The 23,102-nt window shown below is 41.7% G+C and overlaps 1 protein-coding gene across 1 annotated transcript in view; it reads left to right on the top strand.

The window, feature by feature from the left end:
* Positions 1 to 515: 515 nt before the first annotated feature.
* The window catches only part of LOC104073219 (MAM domain-containing glycosylphosphatidylinositol anchor protein 2), a gene marked incomplete at both ends in the record, with an annotated part of 34,413 nt that continues 11,826 nt past the window's right edge, over positions 516 to 23,102 (top strand). Inside the window, 2 exons of the mRNA XM_009572916.1 lie at positions 516 to 785; positions 20,178 to 20,507. Of these exons, the coding sequence (XP_009571211.1) occupies positions 516 to 785; positions 20,178 to 20,507 (600 nt within the window). The remainder of the gene's footprint in view (positions 786 to 20,177; positions 20,508 to 23,102) is intronic.

The raw sequence follows: 23,102 nt of genomic DNA, 5'->3' as shown, positions 1-23,102 counted from the left end.
GATTCAACAGACCCAACTCAAACTCTACAAATTCATCTCAGTTGGCAGCCAAGTCCCAAAGAGTCCATCGGGGAGGTGGGTGGGTTAAGAGGGCTGGTTTTCAATGGGTAGGATCTGACTTGAAGAGGACAACATGCTTTCCATGCCAAATAAGAAGATTGTTACTAATTCCTTTCTTCCAGGGTTTAAAATCCAGTGTGCTGGCACCTGTCCCATACATTACACATTACTTCCCGAGCACAGCCCTAGGGTTGTCCATACATAAATCCTCATCTCCAGTTTGACAGCAAGGCGAAAGGTGATGGCTGAGCAGGGTGCAGAGCAGGGTGAGAAATGTGGTGTCGGGGGAGCATCAGGATGGGGAGCACCCTTCTCAGAGGGCACGTAGTCGTGCGAAGAGCGCTGCAGCTGATATGCCTTTGCTGATCTCAGATGGCTTGAGTGTGCTTGTCAGGACTGAGCAATGCCACAGACGTAGCCCCACTACACCTTTCTCTTGCTCTTATGTTTTGCAGCATCCCCTTCAATTAAGCTTCTTGTGGATGACCCGATAGTGGTGAACCCTGGAGAAGCGATCACCTTAGTCTGTGTGACAACAGGAGGGGAGCCAGCCCCCAGCCTGACGTGGGTGAGGTCTGCCGGCATCCTGCCCGAGAAGACAGTCCTGAACGGCGGCACTTTAACGATACCTGCCATCACGTCAGAAGATGCTGGCACGTACAGTTGCATCGCCAATAACAATGTTGGGAATCCTGCGAAAAAGTCCACCAACATCATCGTAAGAGGTAAGTTGAGCTGGCAAACCATTGACCTTTATCTTGGGAGATTAATTGAATCCTAATCTGACAGGATAGCAATGTTCACATAGTTCCTATGTTTCCAAATGTATTTCTGGTCATTTTTAATAATATATGAGATGAATTAGTGTTGGCTTCAAATAGCCAGTGGCTCTTGTGCTGGGCTGAAACCCCTTAGCTGGAACAGGGGTGGCGTGGTGCCCCTTTGTATTGTGAAGGTGCGGAGAGAAATGATCGCCAAAGGACACCATGTCTTCTGAGCATTGCCTGTGCTGATCCCCTGCACACGCTGTCTTGGCAGTGAATGCATCCTGAGCTCCTGGAGATGTCATTACCTACTTCACCCTTTTCTTCCTCCTCATCAGCTGAACGTGTTATTGAAATTAAGGCTGTTGTGCATGCTGTGAATCTGCTGCCATCAGATGACTGCTCCCTGGGTGGGAGCTTTAGATTAGTACCTATGCTTTAATTATACTAAATAGCAGGATAAATGTCTGTCTTAGATAAAAGTAAGAGAAGAGTGCTTGCAGAACAATTACTGCCAGGTGGAGAGAAACTCTTCCCGGTTGTTTATTGCTTTCTGGATAACCCCAGGGACATGGCCAGTTGATTTGAAGAAGCAGTTCGATTGGCTGATAGGCATCATCAAAATGGATTAATCTACCTGAACCAAACAGTTCATCTGAAACTAATTTTCTATAGTCTAATCTGTGAATGGTAGTGAAACATAAACTCCCATGCTATAGTAACTTTAAATAATAGCATGTGATTAATCATTCTCAGGAGAAACTGCTGTATAAAGAGCCAGTCGTGTGAATATTTTATGAGAGCTGTAACCCCTGTTCGCTTCTTATTGCCCAACATATCATACTCCTCAGCAGGATGAGGAATTAGAAGCTATTTCTGTTCTGAGGGTCAGGGAGAGAGCATTGCATCAGCCTAGGTCTGCAGGAGTTTATCAGGAGATGTCCACAGATTTATTTGTAATATTGTATTTCCATTTGAATTTTTGACATTTGGCTTAGGGGTTTTGTTGTCAAGAGGCAAAAGCAGTCTTGTTTCAGGAACATAGCATCGGCATTAATTTGCTGTGATTTACAATGGTGATGAGGTTGTGAAGGGGAGACGTGAGTGAAACACACACTCGGAATAAGCAAAGGGAGAGGAAAGGCTTTGTGTGAAAAGAAATCTTGATATTTTAATTGACCCAGCAGACAGCACCGGAGAGCCCAGAGGAAAAGCCAAAGTCCCTAGCTCCCTGCAGATACAAATTTCATGAGTCATAGCATAATAATAATATGCCCTCACGTTTTTATTTATAGAAGACCGTGCCTATGAGATGCCTAGGAGCTGCAGGATGTTGAACAAAGTATCATTAAAGCATTTGAGGTGACTTTTTTCTTTTTTCCTCTCTGCTGTGTGGCCCTTTTAATTCTGAGAAGGGACTGCAACGAGGAACAACCCATTAAATAAATGAAGCACAGCTCCCTTGTAGCCCCTATGCATTGCTACCTGCTATGATTTTCCCCTTATTATTTCTGTTAAAGGGGAAGAACTGTCTTTTAGAACAAAATCTTTATTCTGGTCTCTATTTCATCTCTTTTTTTGTTGTTGTGTATCAGGATTTTCACACAGCAGCTGAGGAGAGAAGAGTATTTACTTGAAATAGCATCTAAGCCTTGCAGGAGAAGCATTTGGTAAATGGAGTTCACATCTTCTGTCAGGTAGACTACCAATCCCAGGATTAGACAATAATCCCCTAATTTTACCTAGAAAGAGATGTAAAGTTGTCTCAAAGCATCATCAGGGCTCAGATGAAATTTGTTCCCTTTAAAATTCACTAAATTTCACTGTGCGTTTATCTGAAGGTGCCTTTATTGTATGTGCTTCATTCCATGGATGCTACCTTACCTTCAGCAGCTCTTGTTTTTTTTTCTGGGCATTTTCCTATCTGTGTGGCTGACTGCCCAAGTCTGTGAATACCCACCACACCTGACATCAAACCCCTTGTGAATGATGTCATATGATGGCCATGCATTTAATAATAATAAAAAAATCTAAAACCAAAGAGTATCCTTCAAAAAGAAACAAATGAAAGTAAATAACCGAGTAACAAAAGTAATTTATCCTTTTTGAAATTCAGCAGTTATGTGGATCAATAAGCAATAGAGGCGACAGATGAGGCAGTGTTTAAAGAGCGGATTCAAGTGCCGACATGACACTAAGGTGTGTTCAGGTGAGCTCTATGCTCCTCCATCAATCTTTTCTGCGACCCTTAAAAAGTAGGAATAGTGAAATGGCAAGATGACCAGATATGACGGCTTGGGGAAATACATATCACCTGAGAGACGGTGCAAAATGTACCAGCGTGGAAGTGCTGTGTAATGTGCTTTTGCTGCTTCTGCAGGGTGTAAATAACTAGTTTCTGCAACTGCCATGTGCTGCTGAAGGAGCGGTGGGATAGCCAGTGCCACTCATGGTCTCAGTGCATTGCTGTCCATTTGTTAGCTCCCAGGATTTATCTGGAAGCCTCCTAATATGCATAAGCATTTAATATGTTCTCTGTTTTTCCGCTGTTATTTGATTTCCTCCCCTTCCAGTGAGCATTGGCATGGAAGGAGATGTTTGCTCTTAAAATAAAGAACAGACTAAAGCTGCCGTTGCTTTAGAGGAACTCGTTTAGTCATAACCGTCTTTGGATTTTTTTTTTTTATTATTTTATTTTTCCTCTTTTGGCTTGTATAACTTAAAAGTAGTTGTAAATCCTTCCAACAAAAAGAAGCTGGCTGCTTGCTTGTCGATTCAGATGAACACGGATCCCTTGCAAAACAACAGGCGTTGCACACAGCTGCTGAGGGAAGAGATTCCTTAAGCAGTTAAATTAACGCTTTCAGATAAAGCACCATCCTTTAAAGATACCCCTTTCTTAGGCAAGTTGTAAACTGCGAACTATGCTCCCTTTGTCTCCGTTCTGCTGAGCTGTTGTGTTTAGTGCCTTTCCCTTTCGGCCGCCAGATGACATTAATGAAAGTTTTGCTGATAAAGAGAAATTATTTTGAGCACCACAATGCCGTTCCTTAAGAGGTACAGACATAATGCAGTATCTTTCACTTCCTCCATTTGCTTTGAACAGGAGCTCACCAGAGGCAAATCAGTGACCGTGTGCTGTTTACCTGTCAAAATATTAGTGAGAAAGTCTGTGAAATACAACTGTTTTGAAGAATGCCACTATCAGCTTAACTGTACCCAAAGTTATTGCAAAATATTTTGTTCCATCAGACATAGTTGTCCATCAAGGTGTCTTGGGTCAAACCAGAGAAAGAAGAAATGCTCTCTCATTTCAGCAAAGCTGGCTGCTCACCAATTCTGATTATGAAAGTTTCTTTCTAAGTATTTTCTTTAGATTAATGAGTTCTTTAAATGATTGCAAGTCTGCTAGCATTTGAGTATTGGTGGGTGTTCTCATCAGTGGCATCTTCACATCCTGCTCTCAGACTGATGATTAGAATAGCTTCCCATAACATATTTCTAGAGAAAACCATTAGAAAGCAGAGGAAGCTCTAAGGGAATCTTGACTCCTCTCATTCTAGTAAAACTTGATGTTTTTATCCTTCTCTTAAAAAAAAAAAAATAAAAAGCTCTCCCAAGTAGCAAATCCAACACACCCCCTCTGGATAAACAAAGCTCCCGACAACCTCCATGCCTGACGTGTGTATTTTTTGCTGTGCTTGCTTGGAGGATGTTCTGTTTTTCTGAGTTTTCTGTGGTAGAGTGAAAAAATGTTGTTCTGATGGAAATCATTTGTCATAAAGGCCAGGATGGGGGAAATCTGTTGCACTTCTTTCAGAGTTCTTTCCCACCCAAAATATTTCTGTTGATTTGCTTTCATCGTGGATTTGTCACTATATACCTCTGTTGGTCTCAACTAGAGGTAAATGATAATCAGTCTTCCTATGGATATTTTGTTCATTAAAATAAGAAGGAAACATAGACACAAACGTTTGTGTTAAAATCAAATGCAAAGCCTTGCTTACTCACAGTCCTTGGGCCAGCACACATGGTGATGCCCCATGCACGCACAGCTATGCAGAGAGGACTTCACTTTATTGCTGGGAGCTCGGTAGCTGGAGACCTCACCTGTGATGTGGCCCCGGGCTCAGTTCCTTGCCTTGATCTGGCATGGGAAGTTGAACATCCAGCTTATCCCATGTCCCAGGAAACTCTTTGAGCCTGAGGATCTTTTAGACTTCACTGTTGGAGGTTATTTAACTCTTTTGAAATTCTCTCTTCAATGTGTATTTGGAAGCAAGTACGGGAAGCAAAAGGCATTAGAGAAATGATAATATTGGCCTTGTAATCCTTCAGATACTGCATAAAAGCATGATCATCGCAATACTGTACAGATTTTGGGTGACAATTGGAAATGTCAAATGAGGCAGGAATCAAGATAATCATATGTCTACAGCTTCTGGAAAATTAGAGATTTTCAACATGACTCAAACTGGGTACTCAGAATTATGAGAGCATGGAAGAACAAATATTCCAAAGACACCACGAAGGGGAAAATGAAAATAAAATCCCTCTGTAGCTACCAGTATGTCAATGAAGAATTAAAGACACTTGATGATGAAGGATGTAAGGTGGCTCCTCCATCCAATAAGAGAGCAAAAATGCTGGGTAGCATCTTTGAAGGACACCCGTACATCAGGTTGGGAAACAGGTGGAGTCAGAGAAATGTTTTACAGGTCTTAAAGTACGGAGCACTGAAATGATTTGGAAGGATGTCAGCGTGCACCAACTCGGATTTGTTGCCTCATCAGCAACTTCTCCCATTACCTTCCTTAAATAGATGACTTCCTCTCTTCCATTGTAACAGCAACATTTTTTTAGTGCCAATTGACTCTGACCGTGTGACTTTTCCCTTCTGTGAAGCAGAAACGTAGTGTTTGGAGTTAATTTTTCAAAGGGGTGGGATTCCCTGTCAGTTTAAATATGAAATAATAATTTTAAATGACCTGTGCTCAACATTAGCACAAAGGCTTTCGCTGAACAAAAAGCACTCTGGGGAAAATGCATTTTAGGCCAAGATTGCTGGAAGTACCTATTCCATTATGTCTTTAAAAACTGTATGTGAACTGTGTAGTAGTGACTGCTAAAAAGAAGGTGAGGAAAAAAAAAAAAGACACAGATTGTGAAATGAATGAAATTTTTGTTGCTTTTGTAATAGATTAAAAAAAAAAATGCTGTAATCTGGTGTTACTGATGTCCATTCTCACACACCTGCTTACCCTTCTGCTTTCCTGCAACAGCTCTGTTTATCCCAGGGCTTTTTCTTAGGAATTTCCCTTGCTGGTTTAGAGCAGTTGCATGAAGTTAAAGGATAAAAATAAGTCTGTCTGGGTACACAGCAGCACCTCTGCTGTCACCCCTTGAAGATCCTCAAATGCTGTTAACTGAAGTGTGAGCAGGGCCCCCATGGGCTGATGCTGAGTGCCAGGGGCAAGGCTTACAAGTTTTATCCAAAAGGTGGAAATCGGGTTTTGGTGGCACCCGTGACAGTCATCCCCTGGCAGTTTTGCAGCTGCTGGATGCTGGCCAGCGGCCGAGCGATGTGTCCATCTGACGCGCATGATTGTTTGCTGGCATCACCTGTGATGGTGGGAGCGCTGGTCAGGGATGCTGGCTCCAGCATGCCAAGTCTAAAATGTTGGGTTTTCTGTGCAACTAGCAGAAGAACCTTTTTTTTTCCTCCTTCTCTTCCCTCTCTCTGTATTATGGGAAGTCTCACAGCAGACTGATTATACTAGGGCTTATTTCATGGCTGGAAAAGCCGAAGGCCTTGGCAAATATCCATACACATAAAACGGGCATTACTACACCACGCAGAAGTGATGACCACCGTTGACTTCCTAATGAGGGACTGTGCACGTGCGTGGAGCTTCATCGTGTGTGGTGCTGCATGGCCGTGGGTGCTGCAGGAGGCTGGCAGAGATCAGCTCCCCGGGATGCTTCAGTAGGGTGGAAATTCAGCAGCCCCCATGCTGGCTTTCAGTATCAATTGATGGTTGTGCTTTTCTTGGGGCAGACTAGAAAGCAAGAGTGATTTTATGAAAGTGTCAAGGTTTTGAAATTCATATTCCGGAATAGGACTGGAAGGGCCCTCCTGGGTCATCAAATCCAACTGTCTTTATCCCAGGCATCCATTTCATCTCATCTCATCTCTTGTGTAGTCTTTTTTTTTTGTAAAATGACCAACTCCACCTGTAATTTTGATAGCTTTCTTCCAGCACCCTCTCAGCTCTTCCCAGGAGTCTCTTCCCATATCTCACTGCTCTGACATTGAGACCCTCTCTCGTTGCCATCATAATGTGCCTGTGGTGGGCTTGCCATCCCTTGAAAGCAGCTTTGCTGTGGAGTTGCATCAGGCAAGCTCTGCAAATGCCATGCCAGGATGGAGGGCTGGGCTTTGCCTTTGCTGAACCACCGTGGCAGTTGGGCACCTTCACCCTGCCAGGGGCTCTACCTCTCCTCCCTCTTGCATTATGCCAATGGTTTTTTTTTTTGTCATAATCTTAAGTAGTTTACTTAACTCTTTGTTTTAGCAGCACTCACCACCTTGCTTAGTTTCTGCTGTGTCTTGTTGGACAAGACAAATTACCTTCCTCTGGTGTGGGGTATTTAAACCTTTCAAAAATGTTTGCAAATGAGCTTTGGAAGAGACTCCTGCGCTGGACAAGGATGAAGAATAGCTCTGTAAATTGGAGGCTGGGCACCAGCCCAGTCTCCCACCCCACAGCAGCCCTCCCAGCTCGCCCGTGGGAGCCGGCACCGCTGCAGGCACCTCCCCAGGGCCTCTTCCAGCTTTTTAAGCATAAGTACAGTTTAGTCCAAAAAAAAAAAAAAAAAGCCAGCCGATTCTGCTTCTTCCACCGAGAGATCCGCCCAGTGAATGGGATTTCAGTGAGACAAGAATTTAGCTTGGAAAACCTGATCTTACAGCACATCCAGCGTGTTGCTACAGTCATAAGTTACCAGTGCGCTATCCTAAAAGTTTACAGCTCTGAGAATGAATGTGTAAAAAAGTTGAGCTTCAGAGTTTAATAAGTCCATTTGATTTTATTGTCTGCAATAGCAGTCTCAGGTATGTGCACTTTCTCCCAGACTGGAGTGTATCACGGACGAGTTCATAAAATGGTTCCATATAAAAATGTAGATGGTTTATTGATTCTTCTGCCCTTTCATTAGGACTTCCCAGAATTTTTGTGTACAGAAATTTTATTTTTAAATGAGTTTGCTGTTCTGCAAAACATCATGTGGTGCCTGTTGGGCACCACATATCTATAAAGGTATATCAGAAGGGATTTCAAGAGGTAGCATTCATTCGATCTCTCTCCTTTTGACCCTTGTATTGTGGCTGCTTCAGGTAGCCATGTTCTTTCTTCACTGGGGGCAAGGAGAAAAGGTTATCCTTACTGTTGGTTGGCTAACAATTATTAACTACTAATGTGTGATAAATTTTTTTGGCAGGGATGTGGTGTTGTAGTTTAATATTGTATTAGATCTTGGGTGATTAATACAGGATGAGGTCTGTGTAGTCTTAACAACATTATCATTTTGGCAGAAAAAAATGAGTTTTTCAAAGTTTTGTCTCATCCTGAAGGGAGAGGAAGAGAAGAGAGGAGAAAGAACAGTGCACAGTGTTTTGTTCTGATGTTACCAAGATATTCTGATGACCTTGAAATGTGTTTTAAGGTACTTACTTGTATTTCATCAGGCAACTGTGAATGAGATTGGTAGGTCTCTGCCCAGTCTGACAAATCATTTTGGAAAGTTTTATAGGATCCTGATTAATTTTTGAGGCATTGAACTGTGGAATAAAAAAAAAGTGTTGAAGGGAAATGCATCCCGTGTTGGAACAAATTCAGGCTCTAATGAAATCCTGAAGTCGAATAAAGCTCTTTAGCCAGGAGATGGGGACAATCTGGTGTGGAAGCCTTGGAAACTGGGGGTTTGCTCTAGGTTTTGGAAGAAAGGCACGTACTGTGTGCTGAGTTTCATTTTCAGTGCATGGGTAAAGAGAAGAGTAAAGATTTGCAGTATATTACTTTTGGGCATCCAGGAAAAATCAGCACGGCTATTTTGTGTTGGTTTTTTTTTTTTTTTTTTGACAGCTTTGGCACAAGAATTAAACTTTATAAAGGTATTGGCCCTGGAAGACACCCAGCTGTAATGTGCAGAGGATTTATAATTTGTTTGGCAAGTGCACAGCCCACTGGGGATTGTGTCAGCTTCTCTGAATTGTTTAATTTATATCCCAGTTCTTGTCTGGCTCGTGAAGTTCCCATTTGCCTGTGAGACGAGCAGTCTGTGGGATGGGGCAGCCCTGAGCCTTCAGGTCTGGCCGGGATCACAGGCAGTACGTTGGCTTGGCAAGCTGTAACAGCGTGGGATTTTGTAGCATAGGAAATGTTTTGGGTTTTTTTTCCCTTTCTTCTGCTTGGGGTTTCAAAAACTACTGAATGCCAGCTGCCAATTTGTCTCCACTGCTTATTGATCAACCTTCATTTATTTTTTGCTATTTCACCCTCGTGTACCTACCTTGATGCATTTGAATTGTTATCTGCGTCTGCTTAAAATCAAAGATGAAAGCAGCCTTCCACCAGGCAGATGGGGCTGTGTTGTGTGTGCTGGTCCCCGGTGGGACACACCAGTTGCTGTCCCAAAATCAGCTGTATCCTGGTGTGACACCGCTGGGATGACTCCTGGTTTTCACAAGCAGGGAACCACAGCCAGAAGGTTGTGCGGTCTCCATCCCTGGAGGTTTTCAAGCCCTGAACGTCCTGGTCTGAGCTCACATCTGGCCCTACTTTGAGCAGGAGATTGGTCTAGAAACCTCCTGAGCTCCCTTCCCACCTGAATATTTCTATGAACCTATATGTCTTTGCTCTTCTCATGATGCTTATTTCTCTTGAGTATTTACTTCTAAAAGCAGTTAAAAGAGAAACCATGCTGTGTTTCACATACTTTGATCTCGGCTTAATCTATTTAAATGGATCGTATACTGAGTAACTTGTAAACTGAAATCTTCTTCATTATAGAGAAGTATACACCTCCCCTTCCTTCAAAAGAAAAGCAAGGAAAGAAATAGGAGCTAATTAACTAGAGCACACGTAAAAACAGACACCTGCCACATGGCATCTCCAGAATAATAAATCCTTTTCTTTTAAAAATTAGAAGCATTTATAAAAATAGAGAGAAAACCTGAAATCTCTCCACAGTATTTGCATTTAAATTGAAAATGTGAATGCATCTGGTCTTGTAAGTGCCAATAATTACTTGATATTAAAAAGTTTGGAGATGCTGTAGTAGAAGATGCTTGACAACTTAATTGTTCTGATAGCTACTGAAAGTTAAGGTTTTAAAAAACTTTAAGCTAAAACCATGTTGACAGAAGCAAAATGAACTGTTGGTAAAATGCTGAGAATATGCGTCTTTTTTTGGCAAGACTGTGCTTCAAGTCTGTCTTTGAATAGGAAGGTGACTAAAGGGAACATGCAGGCAGTATAATTTTGTCAAAATTGTCTTGCAGAGTCCTAAACACCCTATTTAAGAAATTTGAATTTTGAGAGTGGTCAATGTTGGTGCATTCTCCCTAAAAGCTCTGTGAATGTTTATGTAGTTATGCTATTTTTTAACATTCTCCTTACAACCCAAACAAGGTGCACCCTGCCTGCTCGCTCGGCAGGCGTATTTTCTGCTGGAGAGAGTTCTCTTTCGTGAAAACATCAAATAGCATTATTTGTTGCTAATCCAGGTGAAGCTAGCTCTGTGCAGAGCTTATGGGTGATTTTATTTGATGTTAGACTGACTTTTCAATTCTAAGCAAAATGTGCAGACCTCCTTTCAGAATAAGAAAGTTTCCATATCAACTTCCAAGCAGTTTTACAGGGTTATAGAGATGAACCATAAGGTAAGAGAGCTTTCCCTGCTAGAGGAGAAATAAAACAACAGTATGATGCTGACCTTGCTAGACCTGGTGGTCTCCCGTCAGCCAAGAATGAATCTGAATAACAGAGTACAAAATAGATGCAACTGCTGTGCGGGCAAGCTGGCAAGACTTTGAATATTTAATTCAAAAAATGCTGTAGGCTGGTGCTGTGCAGAAGATGTTGAGGGATCTATCCCATCCACCTTCTTTTCATCCAGTTTAGTATTTCTGTAAGAGAAAAAGGTGAAGGCCGTAGCTGGATAGGAGGTGGTCACTCCGGGAGTTTCTAGGTCCTGTGAATTAGCTGGAAGACAAAGTGCATGTTGGCAGATTTCCACAGTTTGGTGTTTTGAGGGGGTTTATTGCTTTTTTTGGTTTCAAGAATGACCAGGAAGGGTGACTGTTCTTACTGAAAGACATTGAAATGTGCAGTGATTTGGTCTGTATGGTGGATTTGCAGACCCTGCCGGGCCACATCTGCCATGACATTGTTTGAGACCCAGTTTAAACACCCTAGGGGCAGTGTGATCTGTGGAGCAGGATGGTTTTCAAGATAGCTCAGAGACAAAAAGCAAAATTTGGATGGAAAGAGGTGTCTGTTGCCTCGCAATAGCACTTTGATTAAAAAAGACACAAAACAGTGTGATTATAGTGGCTGAGTGTTAGAATAGCACAAGAAATCAAAGGTGAACAGTGGAAGGAGGAAACAGGACTTGCAGAAACCTTGGCATATCCAAAGGGAAGAGCTCAGGCACCCAAGGCTGCTATTTGAGCAGCTCAATTTGCTGCTGGAGTGCTGTCTAATTAGAAGTGCTCAGTGTGCAGTGACAATGAGGAACTGCAGATGGGACTGTGAACTGCAGCTTTTCTTTTCTTTGTCCATTATTTTAATTAGTGCCCAGCAGATGTATGAGCCTTTAACCATATATTTCATCCTTTCTTAAATGTATCTTCTTTAAGTAACTCTGAATTTGGACTTACTTTTTTCTTTTTCTTTTTTTTATCCTTCTGTTTATATTATTCCCTCAAATCCATTAATCTTATTTCTCTTGCTGTTTGGAAAATTGACTTCTTAAAGCTGGACACAGAGTTTTTATCCAACCGTTTCAACAACTGCATCCCATTAGTAAAGTTTCCTATTCTTTGTTGTCCAAGAATCACTGGAGTCTTGGACATCCTGCTCCAAACTCAAAACTACCAACACATCATGAGGTCCAGTTTCACTAGAGCAAAGTTTTCTACCCCTGACCTGGCTACAGGTTGCTTCATTGAAGCATGGCATGAAGCACAAGTCCAGGTTGGATCTTAAGTACGTTTGGACGTGAAGCTAAGCTGAGCCATTGCTTTTCATCAGGTGTTGATGTGGCCATGATGTTCACAGAAGAATAGAGTGGCCTTAGAAAGGATTCAGTTTGTAAATGCGGTCTCCTGTTTGTTACTGAAATTTTCCATACATGGTTGCATGTCCATGACAGTGCTGAGTATGATGGACAATAGTCATTCATCAGAAAGGAACAGAAGTGATTATGTACAAGACACTTCAGAGTAGGCTCGTCTGTGTCCAGAATTGATGTGCAGACCGTACAGATGTTACAAACCAGATAAACTTTCATTATGGAGAGCTGATATCTGCAAACTTTGTTATGTGGAGTGTGGTTTTGCTCTTCTGTTTTAGAACTAGGCTAGAAGACTGTAATACTGAATGATTTTCTTTTTATTATTATTTCAAATGCTTTGCTGGTTGACAAAAGCAAATTTGCATTTTCAGTGTTCCATATACACAAAATAATGTCAAAATGTATTTTAATGTAACAGAATGAAGTTTAATGGACTACACTGTGATATTCACCAGCAAGAAAGATATTTTGGACAGTTGTTAAATTGTCTCTACTCCGCTTAGCTGTTTGATAATGTAGTTTAAGGCAATATCCTGTAGAATACTGAAGACAATGCAGCTTTGTTGCCCACGGCCAGAATAAACAAAGACTTTATGTTTCTTTGGAGCTTATGATAGGAACTTTTATTTTGCTTCTATTGATTTGGTAGAGACATGTTAATGAAGAAAGAAACATTAGAGAAGGATTTCCATGAGTCTTTCTTCAGTGGGAATGACTTTTTATTTAGTACAGAGATCCGTTTATGCTGGGCTTCCACATAAAAGTCAATAAACCAGACAATGTGGACTGCACTGCAGCTTCCAAGGTGTGGTACTGGAGCAGATTCCTTTGTTTCATACATTTGTTCATTTAAACATTAAGACAAACAAATCTGAAACCCAGCCCAGTTGTGTAGATGTTGGATGATAGCTTTGACAAATAGGTGTCTAAGAAAGCATCAAGAGCTATTAATATTTGTTTTGTTGTTTGCCTGCATTGCAAGGGAGCGTGGTAGGATGGTCCCTATCTCATAGGGAACCAGCGTCACAGACTCCTGGGCAGCTGGTGGCCCATGATCCCCCATATTAAACACAGATCTTTCTTCACTTAACAGAGATCTGCATATTAGTCCAAGTTTGTTTGTAATTTTGCTTTTGCAAATTGCAAATTTTGCAATTGCTTTGCAATTAGTTATGTGTATCGTTGTAATACAGCAAGGCTCAGGTCACAGAAATGATGTGTCAGAATAATGACATATGTTGAATTGTGCCTTTTTCTATGCTGTTTGAAGTTTGAAACAGATTATTTCAGGGGAGCATAAATAATTCAGAGTTCCTGCAGTAAAACATCACTTGATGTACTACTATACATTTTTGTGTGCCTTTAACGACAGTGAGCCAAGTAATTTTATTTTTCCCTTATTTTTCAGTGATGGGATACTTATGATTTTATAAAGATCATGGAATCCACCAAACCAGATCCAGGTGCTTACACCACATATATTAAATACATCCATTCTGTATGTTGAACTTGTGTATTTAACCAACTGCTGTATTTATTTATTCCTGAAATTCTATATTATGAAGCTGGTGCCTTAAACCTGGACAGGCACAGGTGAGCTGTGTCTGACACCTCCACAGCTGCAAGCAAAATCAGTGAATTTCTCCTTGAGGGGAAGGAAGTTGAGTTTTTATTTTCCTCTGCAAAATCTGGGAACTAGCAAAGACTACAAGTATGAGCAACAGCATGCAATGAGAAGAGTTGGCTTCTCAAGATGTCTTGACAGATTTAGGAAGAAGGTTCAGGTTTACGAATACACTTTACAAGTCTTCTAGGGACTACCTAAAACCTTTGTTGTAAGGCTGTGACTCTTTTGAATTGCAGTTGTGTGAAAGCAGGATTGCTTTTCCCATCTGTAAAGCACTAAGGAGATGAGGGACCTGGTATGATTGAAGCAAGAGCTGGTGATAAGAGTTGACTTTACCCACTGCCTGCCTTATATCTTTCTCTCAAGAACCAGTGAATCATCCCAGTATCATCTTTTGGTACAAAGATCACAGCAGTAACGTGGAGAGTTGCTTCTCAGTCTTTCAAAGCAAGCAGCCTATGTCTGGATTAACAGACTAGAGTTTTTAGAGAGTGAAGCTGGGTTTTGCAGCTCACTTTCCAAGCAAGCTGTTCCCACAGTGCTTTTTCTGCTTTTTTCTTTTGATGTGAAATAGAAGTCAAGGCAAAGGACTTAATCCAAAGCACGCAGACGTCATGGAAAGACCGTCATTTGCTGTGGAGAACTTTGGATCAGATCTTTGGTCTTTTCCTTGCTGTTTCTCTGCAGGCCATTGGCCTTAAAAATAAAATCAAGAACCTTTCCAATTAGCACAAACTCTTTTTCATGCATGGAAACATTAGAGGTCAGTAACATCTGAGCACTAGGAAGGGATTGCTGCCTTGCCTGACCCAGGGGATGCAGTTGAAACACAGAACGTCCAGTGGTTTTGGAAGATCCTGGAAGTGAGCTGGATCTGGAGGTGAAGGTATTGGCACTTCCTTGACAAAATGCCAGTGCAGGGTGCTCAGAAAAAAGTGGTGTGCTGGATACTGAGTTCACCTCCATATGTACTCATGGTGCTCCAAGGCACACGCAAGTCTTCACATCTGCTTGGCAGATTCTCAGGTGACATTCTCATCTTGTTCACTGGGAACAGGTTAAAACAAAATTGCTCACGAGCCTTAAAAAAAAGTGAAAGGGAACAATCAAAATTCGTCAAAGCCACTTCTGGTGAGTGCACAGAGGTTAGACCTCATGTGGCATCCAACTGCTCGGTCAAGGTTAAAATCAGTAATTTGCACAGTTCTGCTTCTTAATATTGCTGTTGCTGCGGGCTGCACACAGACACAAACATCAGCAAACACAAAGCCAAGTATTCCCCAATGTCCTGCGTCAGCTTAGGAAGCAGCCAGTGGCCAGCAGTAATTATGTCAAAGCCTGCAAATAGTGCAGCAGCTGATGTATTCAGTTACTGTGTTTGATACCATTCGTATATCCTGAAATGTGCATTCACGAGATACGAACATTTTGATGCATTAAAGGAGCATTTTGGGTTGATCAAGGTGGGGGTGGGAAGATATGACTTAACCTGATGAATGCAAATAGACCTTAGTTGAGATACCGAAATGCATTTTATTACTTTGAAATGTAATTAATGAGGGAGGGCAAAGACAATTTTGTGAGGAGTTTAAGGACAAAAATTGTTTCATCTTTGTTTATTTGATCACATCATAGTTCTCTGGGGCCTCTTTGGAGGAAGACTGGCACTTCTCTGAGTCTCAAAGTGCAGTTACAGACTTATTTGCACATTTGCTGCTATTTTGGAGCCCTGTGTGTTGATTATGTTCTGAAATCTCTGCTGGGATGCTGGTGTGGTTAGCATGTCTGCAGCACCATCTCCCATATTTTGCTGGTTAATCCTGTGTCTCTTTTATTTACTGTATCTAACCCCATGGAAACATTCCAATGATGCCTCAAATGTAACTGATAATACAGTGAAAAAACAGAGTCAGAATCCATTGCATGTTTCAATATACTTGACAATTCAGGAGGGTGCTTGGAAATTATGGTCCAAGAACCTACACTTGAGGATAATCCAGATGACTGTTGTATAGGGCTTGACAGTGCATGCAAACCCGTGTGCAGAATACATACAGAAATCACTTTTCCATTACATGGTGGATTTGTTACAGGCTCAACTCGGGTGTTCCCAAGAGGTCAGTACATGACACAATGTAAATCAGTCAGGTCTGAAATCTTTTGGAGACTACATCCAGCATATGTGAATCTAAGACTCTACACCTTCTTGCCTACAAGAAGCAGCTTTGTATTCCCGAGTCTGCTGAAGGCATGGTCACTCTGGAGAGGTCTACTGACCCCATGTCCTGGGTCCCAGGTCAGAGAGAAGCGTGTCTGCCCATCATGGCCCCATGCTGCTCCCTGCTCCCACTGTCCTCCAGCTCTACATGCCTGCAGCTATCGGATGTCTTTGGGTACCTGTGGTTGGTTTCCTGGGGACATCTTCCAGGTATGGATGATGATTTTCATGGGCTCTGGTGGCACATTAGAAATTCCAGGATACACAGGTTAATTGTAGAGATCACTCTGTTCTGGTGCCAGGTGAGATTAGGGATTTACAGATGTGGGTTGTTTAATGATCTTACTTAACTCTGAAAAGACACTGTATTTTAAAGTCAACTTTTTTGCTGATTTTGTTGGTAACAGAAGAAAATGCTGATAGCTGTGCAGTTTGTGCAGTCTTGGAGAATGGGGTTTTAAAAACAGTACATTGACTTTCAACCATAGGTTGTAATTACAGTTGTTGGGTTGTTTGATGTGGGGATTTCATGGCTGTTACTGATTAATATAGTGTGTACGTTCACATGGCTTAAGAGACGTTAAGAGGTTTAATTTGGGGAATAGGGCAAAGAGACTTTTCCCTTCACTTCAGAGTTTCTAGAAACTCTCTTACCTTTTTCCATGTAGTGCACAGAGTCACAGCCCTCCTCTGAACTCCTTGTACTTGGATGTACGGAAAAATACTTAGCTCAGGTATACGCTCTGCACAGTTCTTTGGTAATTAGAGTTTGCTGTAGCAGATCAGGACACTCGATGATCCAGCCCAGTTACTTCTTGTACCTAACACTCAGCCTGTATAAAACCAAACCAACAAGCGACAGCCACAAAACTTAGTTGTTTTTGTAATTTAGTCCATGAGCCAGAGTGTGGAGCCCTTCTGGCCTGTGAAGTAAGTGGCTTATGGCCCAAACTTTGAGGTTCTTAGCTTGCAGACGGTATTGTAGCACTAGCCCTAACAAAGGACAGATGAAAGTTAATGTGACTTTTCTGTTAGACCTTGTTGTTTCTTTATAGGAGTGAAAAACTGCTGAAATGGTCTGTGTAAGCACTCGAAGCAAAGGAGAAAAATTAAGAAATAAAAATAGTTCATTGAGGTTATTAGCAACTAATTCTGTTTGAAATGCGCTGCTCATCGTGCCTATCATGAGTTATTTTTTCTTTTTCCCTCTCTGAAAATTATTTGCATAATACATTTATTGTTTTTTGTGTATGTAAGCATTGTTTGATTTTCCATTTTCAAACAAAAAAGTTCAGCTTGTGTTTCAAAGTTACTTGCTGTGGCAGTTTCCAAATGTCACGCAATGTATGGTTCATCCTCTTGAATCAAAGCGTGTGTTCATTCTGCTTCATGGGAACTGGCTGCAGCTTTTAAAAGGGAATGAGAGATGCTCAGTAAAGACTAGTGCATTTTAGTGCAAATTTAATCTTGATAAAACTCATGAAACTTTCTTAAATAAATGAAATAATAATAAGTTCTTAAAAACACGTCAGCCACTTGGATTCTTGAATACACATTTACAACTAAATAGCAGCACCTAGACAAACACCATTCATGCCATACTTGATCAGCACAGCAAATGTAACAATTTTTTCATTCTCTGATTAAAAGGGCTGGCTTCCTCAATGGGAGAAGTTTCTTACACCATGTGTGAGGGGTTGTCCACAAGTAGCCAGATTTTATGCTTCTTTTCCCACATTGAAAAAAACCCCAATTATTAATTAAATGTTAATTCTTTTCAAAGTTGTGAAAGTCCTAATTCAGCATGGCATTTGCAAGCTCCAAAGAGTTGTTTTGTTCAAGGAGCTACTGAGCTTACAAAATTGAGTCTGAATTAGCATTTTCACCACTTGTAGAGATGTAAAGAGCTGACGCACCATGCTTTCTTAGCGTGCTTGGTGCCTCATACATCTATCTCCATTTGACGTTTTTACACTTTCTGTACACAACAAGTGAAAGGTACGTATTACCCAAAGTATGGGATCCAGGGAAATTTTCAGCTCATAGCCTTTGGCATTTGTAACAATGTCACACTTCATTGGCTGTAAGCGTGTAAATATATGAGTCCAGACAAGAGAGGTCCTTTAATAGGTTGCTGCAAATAGGTCCTTTACTCAAATGCTCCGCAGGTGTGGCACTGTGCATGGATGGGGGGGCAGAGATAGTAGGAGGGGACAACAGGGCAACCTGGAAAACTTTTCAATAGAAGTCAGCACAATGACAAGAAATGGTGGATTTAAATATTTGTCTTCCAGTGCTTGCATTCAACCTGGGTATTTGCTTGTAACATTTCTAACTGGTATTTTCATTGTGGAACTTTCCATTTGGAGATAGCATGTATAAACATACATACATACTTATGCACACATATATAGAGGGAGAGGGATCTTGGGATTGTATAAGTAGCATTTTATATTCAGTACATCAAAATATATGTGTATTTGAAGGACTTAATGGCTGATTCTGAGGCACTCTTCCAAAAATAAGTATCATACCAACACTGCTTTAGAGCAATCACTGTATCGATGTAAATGATGATAGTTTCTGGATAGTTTTATGTTCATTTAAAGAGTGACACAAAAAAATCAGATAAGTGCGTTGCAGTATTATTTTGCTCCTGTGCAGCAGATTGATGAGGGGCTGCTAGTAAAAGACGCTGGTCTTGCCAGGAAGATGGTGGGGAATAGTGTTTTCCAGAGTGGCTGTGCCCCTGCGTGGGTGTAGGGCACTCCGGAGCACTGAGCCTGCCTTTGAAATGGCCTCAAAAAACTCATCTGCCTTGGGGTTCCCGTCTGAAACACTGAGACTACCTTATCTCTGCTTTGCTGTGGTTTAGAGAATTAATTGAATTTGTATTGCAGGCTTGAATAGTCTTGGATGCAGATAGAAATCCTTGGGATACACTGTGCGTCTCTAAGTGATAATGTTGTTCTCTCAGTTGTGTGTGCAACCTTCAGCCTCAGGTTGCTCGTGTGAGTATGGGATGGGTTTTCCTCACCTGACAAGGCCCGGCCAGAGAAGTGCAACCAGGGTGCTCGTGACGGGCTCTCTTGCGTGGTTATATCTCAGAAGAGCATCCTTTTGCCATTGACCATTGCTGAGGCCTAAAGATGTACTTCCAGCCCCCTTACCTTTTAGAACTGGCAGCAATTTCCCCACCTGAACAAGGCAGTGGAGTCGGCCGCTCTGCCGTTCGGTGGGGTACAGCAGCCTGCCTGCGGCCAGCCGCGGGGACGGAGGGAGCCCTCCAGGCTGCCATGGGGAAGGAGAAGAGTGTGTAAACCAGGGCAGGCTGTAGCCTCAGGCGTGTGCTTATCTCTTCTCATTTAACCATCTGGCACAAAGCTATTTTGCATGGCTGTGTTTGTTTCCAGATAGATTGGAGATGACACTACTGGTTGTATTAGTGATGTTAGGTTGATATCTCTATTTTCTCTTCTCTCAGTGCTCTGATAGCATGGGGGTGAGGAAGGGCTTGTAAATATCTCCAGAGGCAGGTAACAAACACTGAAGATTCATGAATTATTTTGGTTACTCTTCAGTTGTCAGCAGCTCAGCCTAATTTAGGTGCTGTGACTTCCTATTTTTCATTTAGAAATGACAGGTACTTTAGCAATGTATAATCTGTGATGGTATTTGATTAAGATCTGATCCTACAAAAAATTAACCATGTGCTAAATGTGTGCATTGGAGGCTTCAGTGGCTTCCCAAGCATCATAGAATCACAGAATGGTTTGGGTTGGAAGGGACCTTTAAAAGTCATCTAGTCCAAGCCCCCTGCCGTGGGCAAGGACATCTTCAACTCGATCAGGTTGCTCAGAGCCCCATCCAACCTGACCTTGTATGTTCCCAAGGATGGGGCATCTACCACCTCTCTGGGCAACCTGTGCCAGGGTTTTACCACCCTTGTCATAAAAAAATTTTTTCCTTACATGAGTCTGAATCTACCCTCTTTTAGTTTAAAACCATTCCCCCTTGTCCTATTGCTACACAACGTATTAAAATCATACGCAGGCATAAAGTGAAGCATGAGCATAGTAAGTCTTTGCAAAGTCTGAATATGCAAAATTGGTACTTTACTATAATAAACTTTTTTTTTTGCTTATTTCAGCCTTAAAAAAAGGACGTTTTTGGATCACCCCTGACCCATATCACAAAGACGACAACATCCAGATTGGGCGAGAGGTGAAAATCTCCTGCCAGGTGGAAGCCATCCCTTCTGAAGAGCTTACGTTCAGCTGGTTTAAAAATGGACGTCCCTTGCGAAGCTCTGAAAGGATGGTCATCACACAGACTGACCCCGATGTTTCACCTGGTACCACAAACCTGGACATCATTGACTTGAAATTCACTGACTTTGGGACATACACGTGTGTTGCGTCTCTGAAGGGAGGTGGCATATCGGATATCAGCATTGATGTCAACATCTCCAGCAGTACAGGTAAGGAGGCTTTCTTTGATATCAGTTGTACTTTGCTGTAGCCAAACTATGGCTTTCCTTGACTCATAGAAAAAAGAGGTGTATACGCAGAGCATTTCTCACCATGGGGATATCCAAGCAGACCCTAGATCAGGGGCTGAGTCGCTTTGATTAAAGGACAGAAACCTGAATAAGTGGCATGTGGTGCACTCTCCCGAGAACACACTGATGTCTGATTTACCCAGACAAGCTGCTTTTACTGTCAGAAAAGTTATTGCTTCTATAAAAGGACTTTGGCCTTTGTTTAGGACTTCAAGGCATCCAGAGTAATGAAAAAATAGCTAGTAGGAAATTACAAGGAGAAACAGGAGTATGTAATGTTAACCAAACTGAATCCATCCAGCTACTCTAATCAAACAGCAAGTGCCAAGTACAGAGGAAGGAGCTCTTTTTTCTTAATGATTACGCATTGCATGTTGATGAATCATGCTATTCCCAATAGGCAAGAAGTTTAACGTATCTATTACATGTATTTCCAGATCAGTGATTGAAACGTCTCTCTCTTTGATGAGCTAGAGCCTTGGCTATTGCTTTGACTGATAATAAATATCTTGTTATTCCTACTATGGAATAGGAATATGTAACACAATAGCAATAGCCTGCTTTTCTTTATCTCGTTGCTAAAAGCCAGTTTGTAACCAATAGATTTCATAGACTTTTCCCCCCAGTAGCTGACTTTAATAACTGAGGTAGTCCGTGTTAATAAAATGAACTAGAAAACATTCTGAATGCAGAATTTTTTTCCTGCCAAAAATGAGTTACAACCAAAAAAAAAAAAAGTTGTTGCTGGTTGATTTCTACAGAAAAGGATAAGAAAAAGCATTTCTGTTTTCAGAACTCTGTTTTATGTTAAAATGCAGAGGCAAATAGTGTCAGTATCTACTATCCATCCTGTCTTTTATATGAAGCGTTGCTATGCTTTTCCTCAGATTGTGCTTGTTATTCACTGGGGTAAGGCACGTGGTGCATGCCGTTTAGAAGTAAGATGACAAAGAACACATTGGAAAACATTTTTATAGCACGGAAAGAAAATGTTTAATAGACATGTTCTGACCCCTTTTTACCAAACATATTCAAGTGTTTGCTTTCTACTTTTTCAAAAAGATTAAATGCACACTTTTTCCTTAAAGAGTATATCCACATTTCTATTCTCCAAATTTTACAACATCAGTAATACTTTGCAAGTACATGTCACATCTAAACAATCTCTTACAACTTAAAAGATAAATTATTGTTTAGATTTTAATACATGAACTTGCCCTCCATCTTCAGTACGATACTGGTACCATGGATCCCGCTTCAGCGCCACGTCGCTTCTGACACGAGTCTGGGAGGTTTGCCCACTGAAACGGTTTCATGAAGAATGTTATGTACAACAGCGAGATGAGACAGGATTGACCTGTGATTTGGATAGGAGCCTAGGAAGTAAAGCCATGGGATTGAGTTAGGGGCCACTTAAGCAAAATGGACATATATAAGCCCATGGGACTGAGTAGGAGGTATCTAAGGGAACTGACCAATGTCACTTCAAGACCACTTTATTATCTTTGAAAAGTTGAGGTGACCTAAGGAGATCCAACAACAACTGGAAAAAATGAAATTTTAGCCCATCTTCCGAGATGGCAAGAAGGAGATGCAGGGAAGTACAGGTCAGTCATCCTCACCTCAGTCCCTGGGAAGGTCAGGGAGCATGTTCTCCTAGAAACCATGTCAATCCACGTGAAGGACCAGGAGGTGACTGGAAACAACCAGCATGGATTATCAGAAGCGAACTGTGTCTGACCCAACCTAGTTGCCTGCTGTGATAAAAAGACTTGTCTCTGTGGGCAAGGGGAGGGAAAGGAAAGCTGTTTGCCTTGACTTTAGTAAAGCCTTCAGCACGGTCATTTGTAGCATCTTTATAGCCAAACTGGTGAAGCATAGTTTGGAGAGGTGGACTGGGCATAAGGTGTGTTTGGAAAATAAAGTTCAGAGAGTTGTGTTCACTGATAGAGAGTCAAAATTTGTGTGTATATAACTGAACAAGCAGTCAGCATGTACACAGTTCACCTTCGCTGTGTCCCACCCTGAAACATAATGCTCACGTACACAAACCTTGAGACACAGGAGGAAAACACTGACTTTATTGAGTTTACTTAGTTCTTATTTTATTATTTGCTTATTTTTCAGAAATCCTTGAATATTTTACTTCTTTTTGCTAAATTTTGTCAGTATAAACCAGAAGCATTTATTTTTACTGTTTGGTAACTCTTGAAATGATTTTGCACAATTTTGTGGACTTTTAGTTAACTTCAGAATGACTATGCTGGAGCAATGCAGGGAGCTTGGGGAGATAGTTGTGGAGGGCTGTTCCCTTGCAGTGGTAAAGGCTGGGGCTGCCTGGCCAGGGAGCAGCTCTGCGGGGTCCTGGTAGGCAGTGAGCGGACATGAACAGCAGCGTGCCCTGGCGGTGATGGAGGCCAATGGATACCACGTCCAGTTTTGGACCCCTGATGCAGGAGAAGCTTCAACAAACTGGGGCGAGTTCAGCAGAGGCTGTGAAAATGGTCAAGAGCG

The sequence above is a fragment of the Fulmarus glacialis genome, unplaced genomic scaffold, assembly GCF_000690835.1.
Source record: "Fulmarus glacialis isolate BGI_N327 unplaced genomic scaffold, ASM69083v1 scaffold10352, whole genome shotgun sequence".
Taxonomy (NCBI): Eukaryota; Metazoa; Chordata; class Aves; order Procellariiformes; family Procellariidae; genus Fulmarus; species Fulmarus glacialis.
This window is presented reverse-complemented; position numbering and strand designations above follow the sequence as displayed.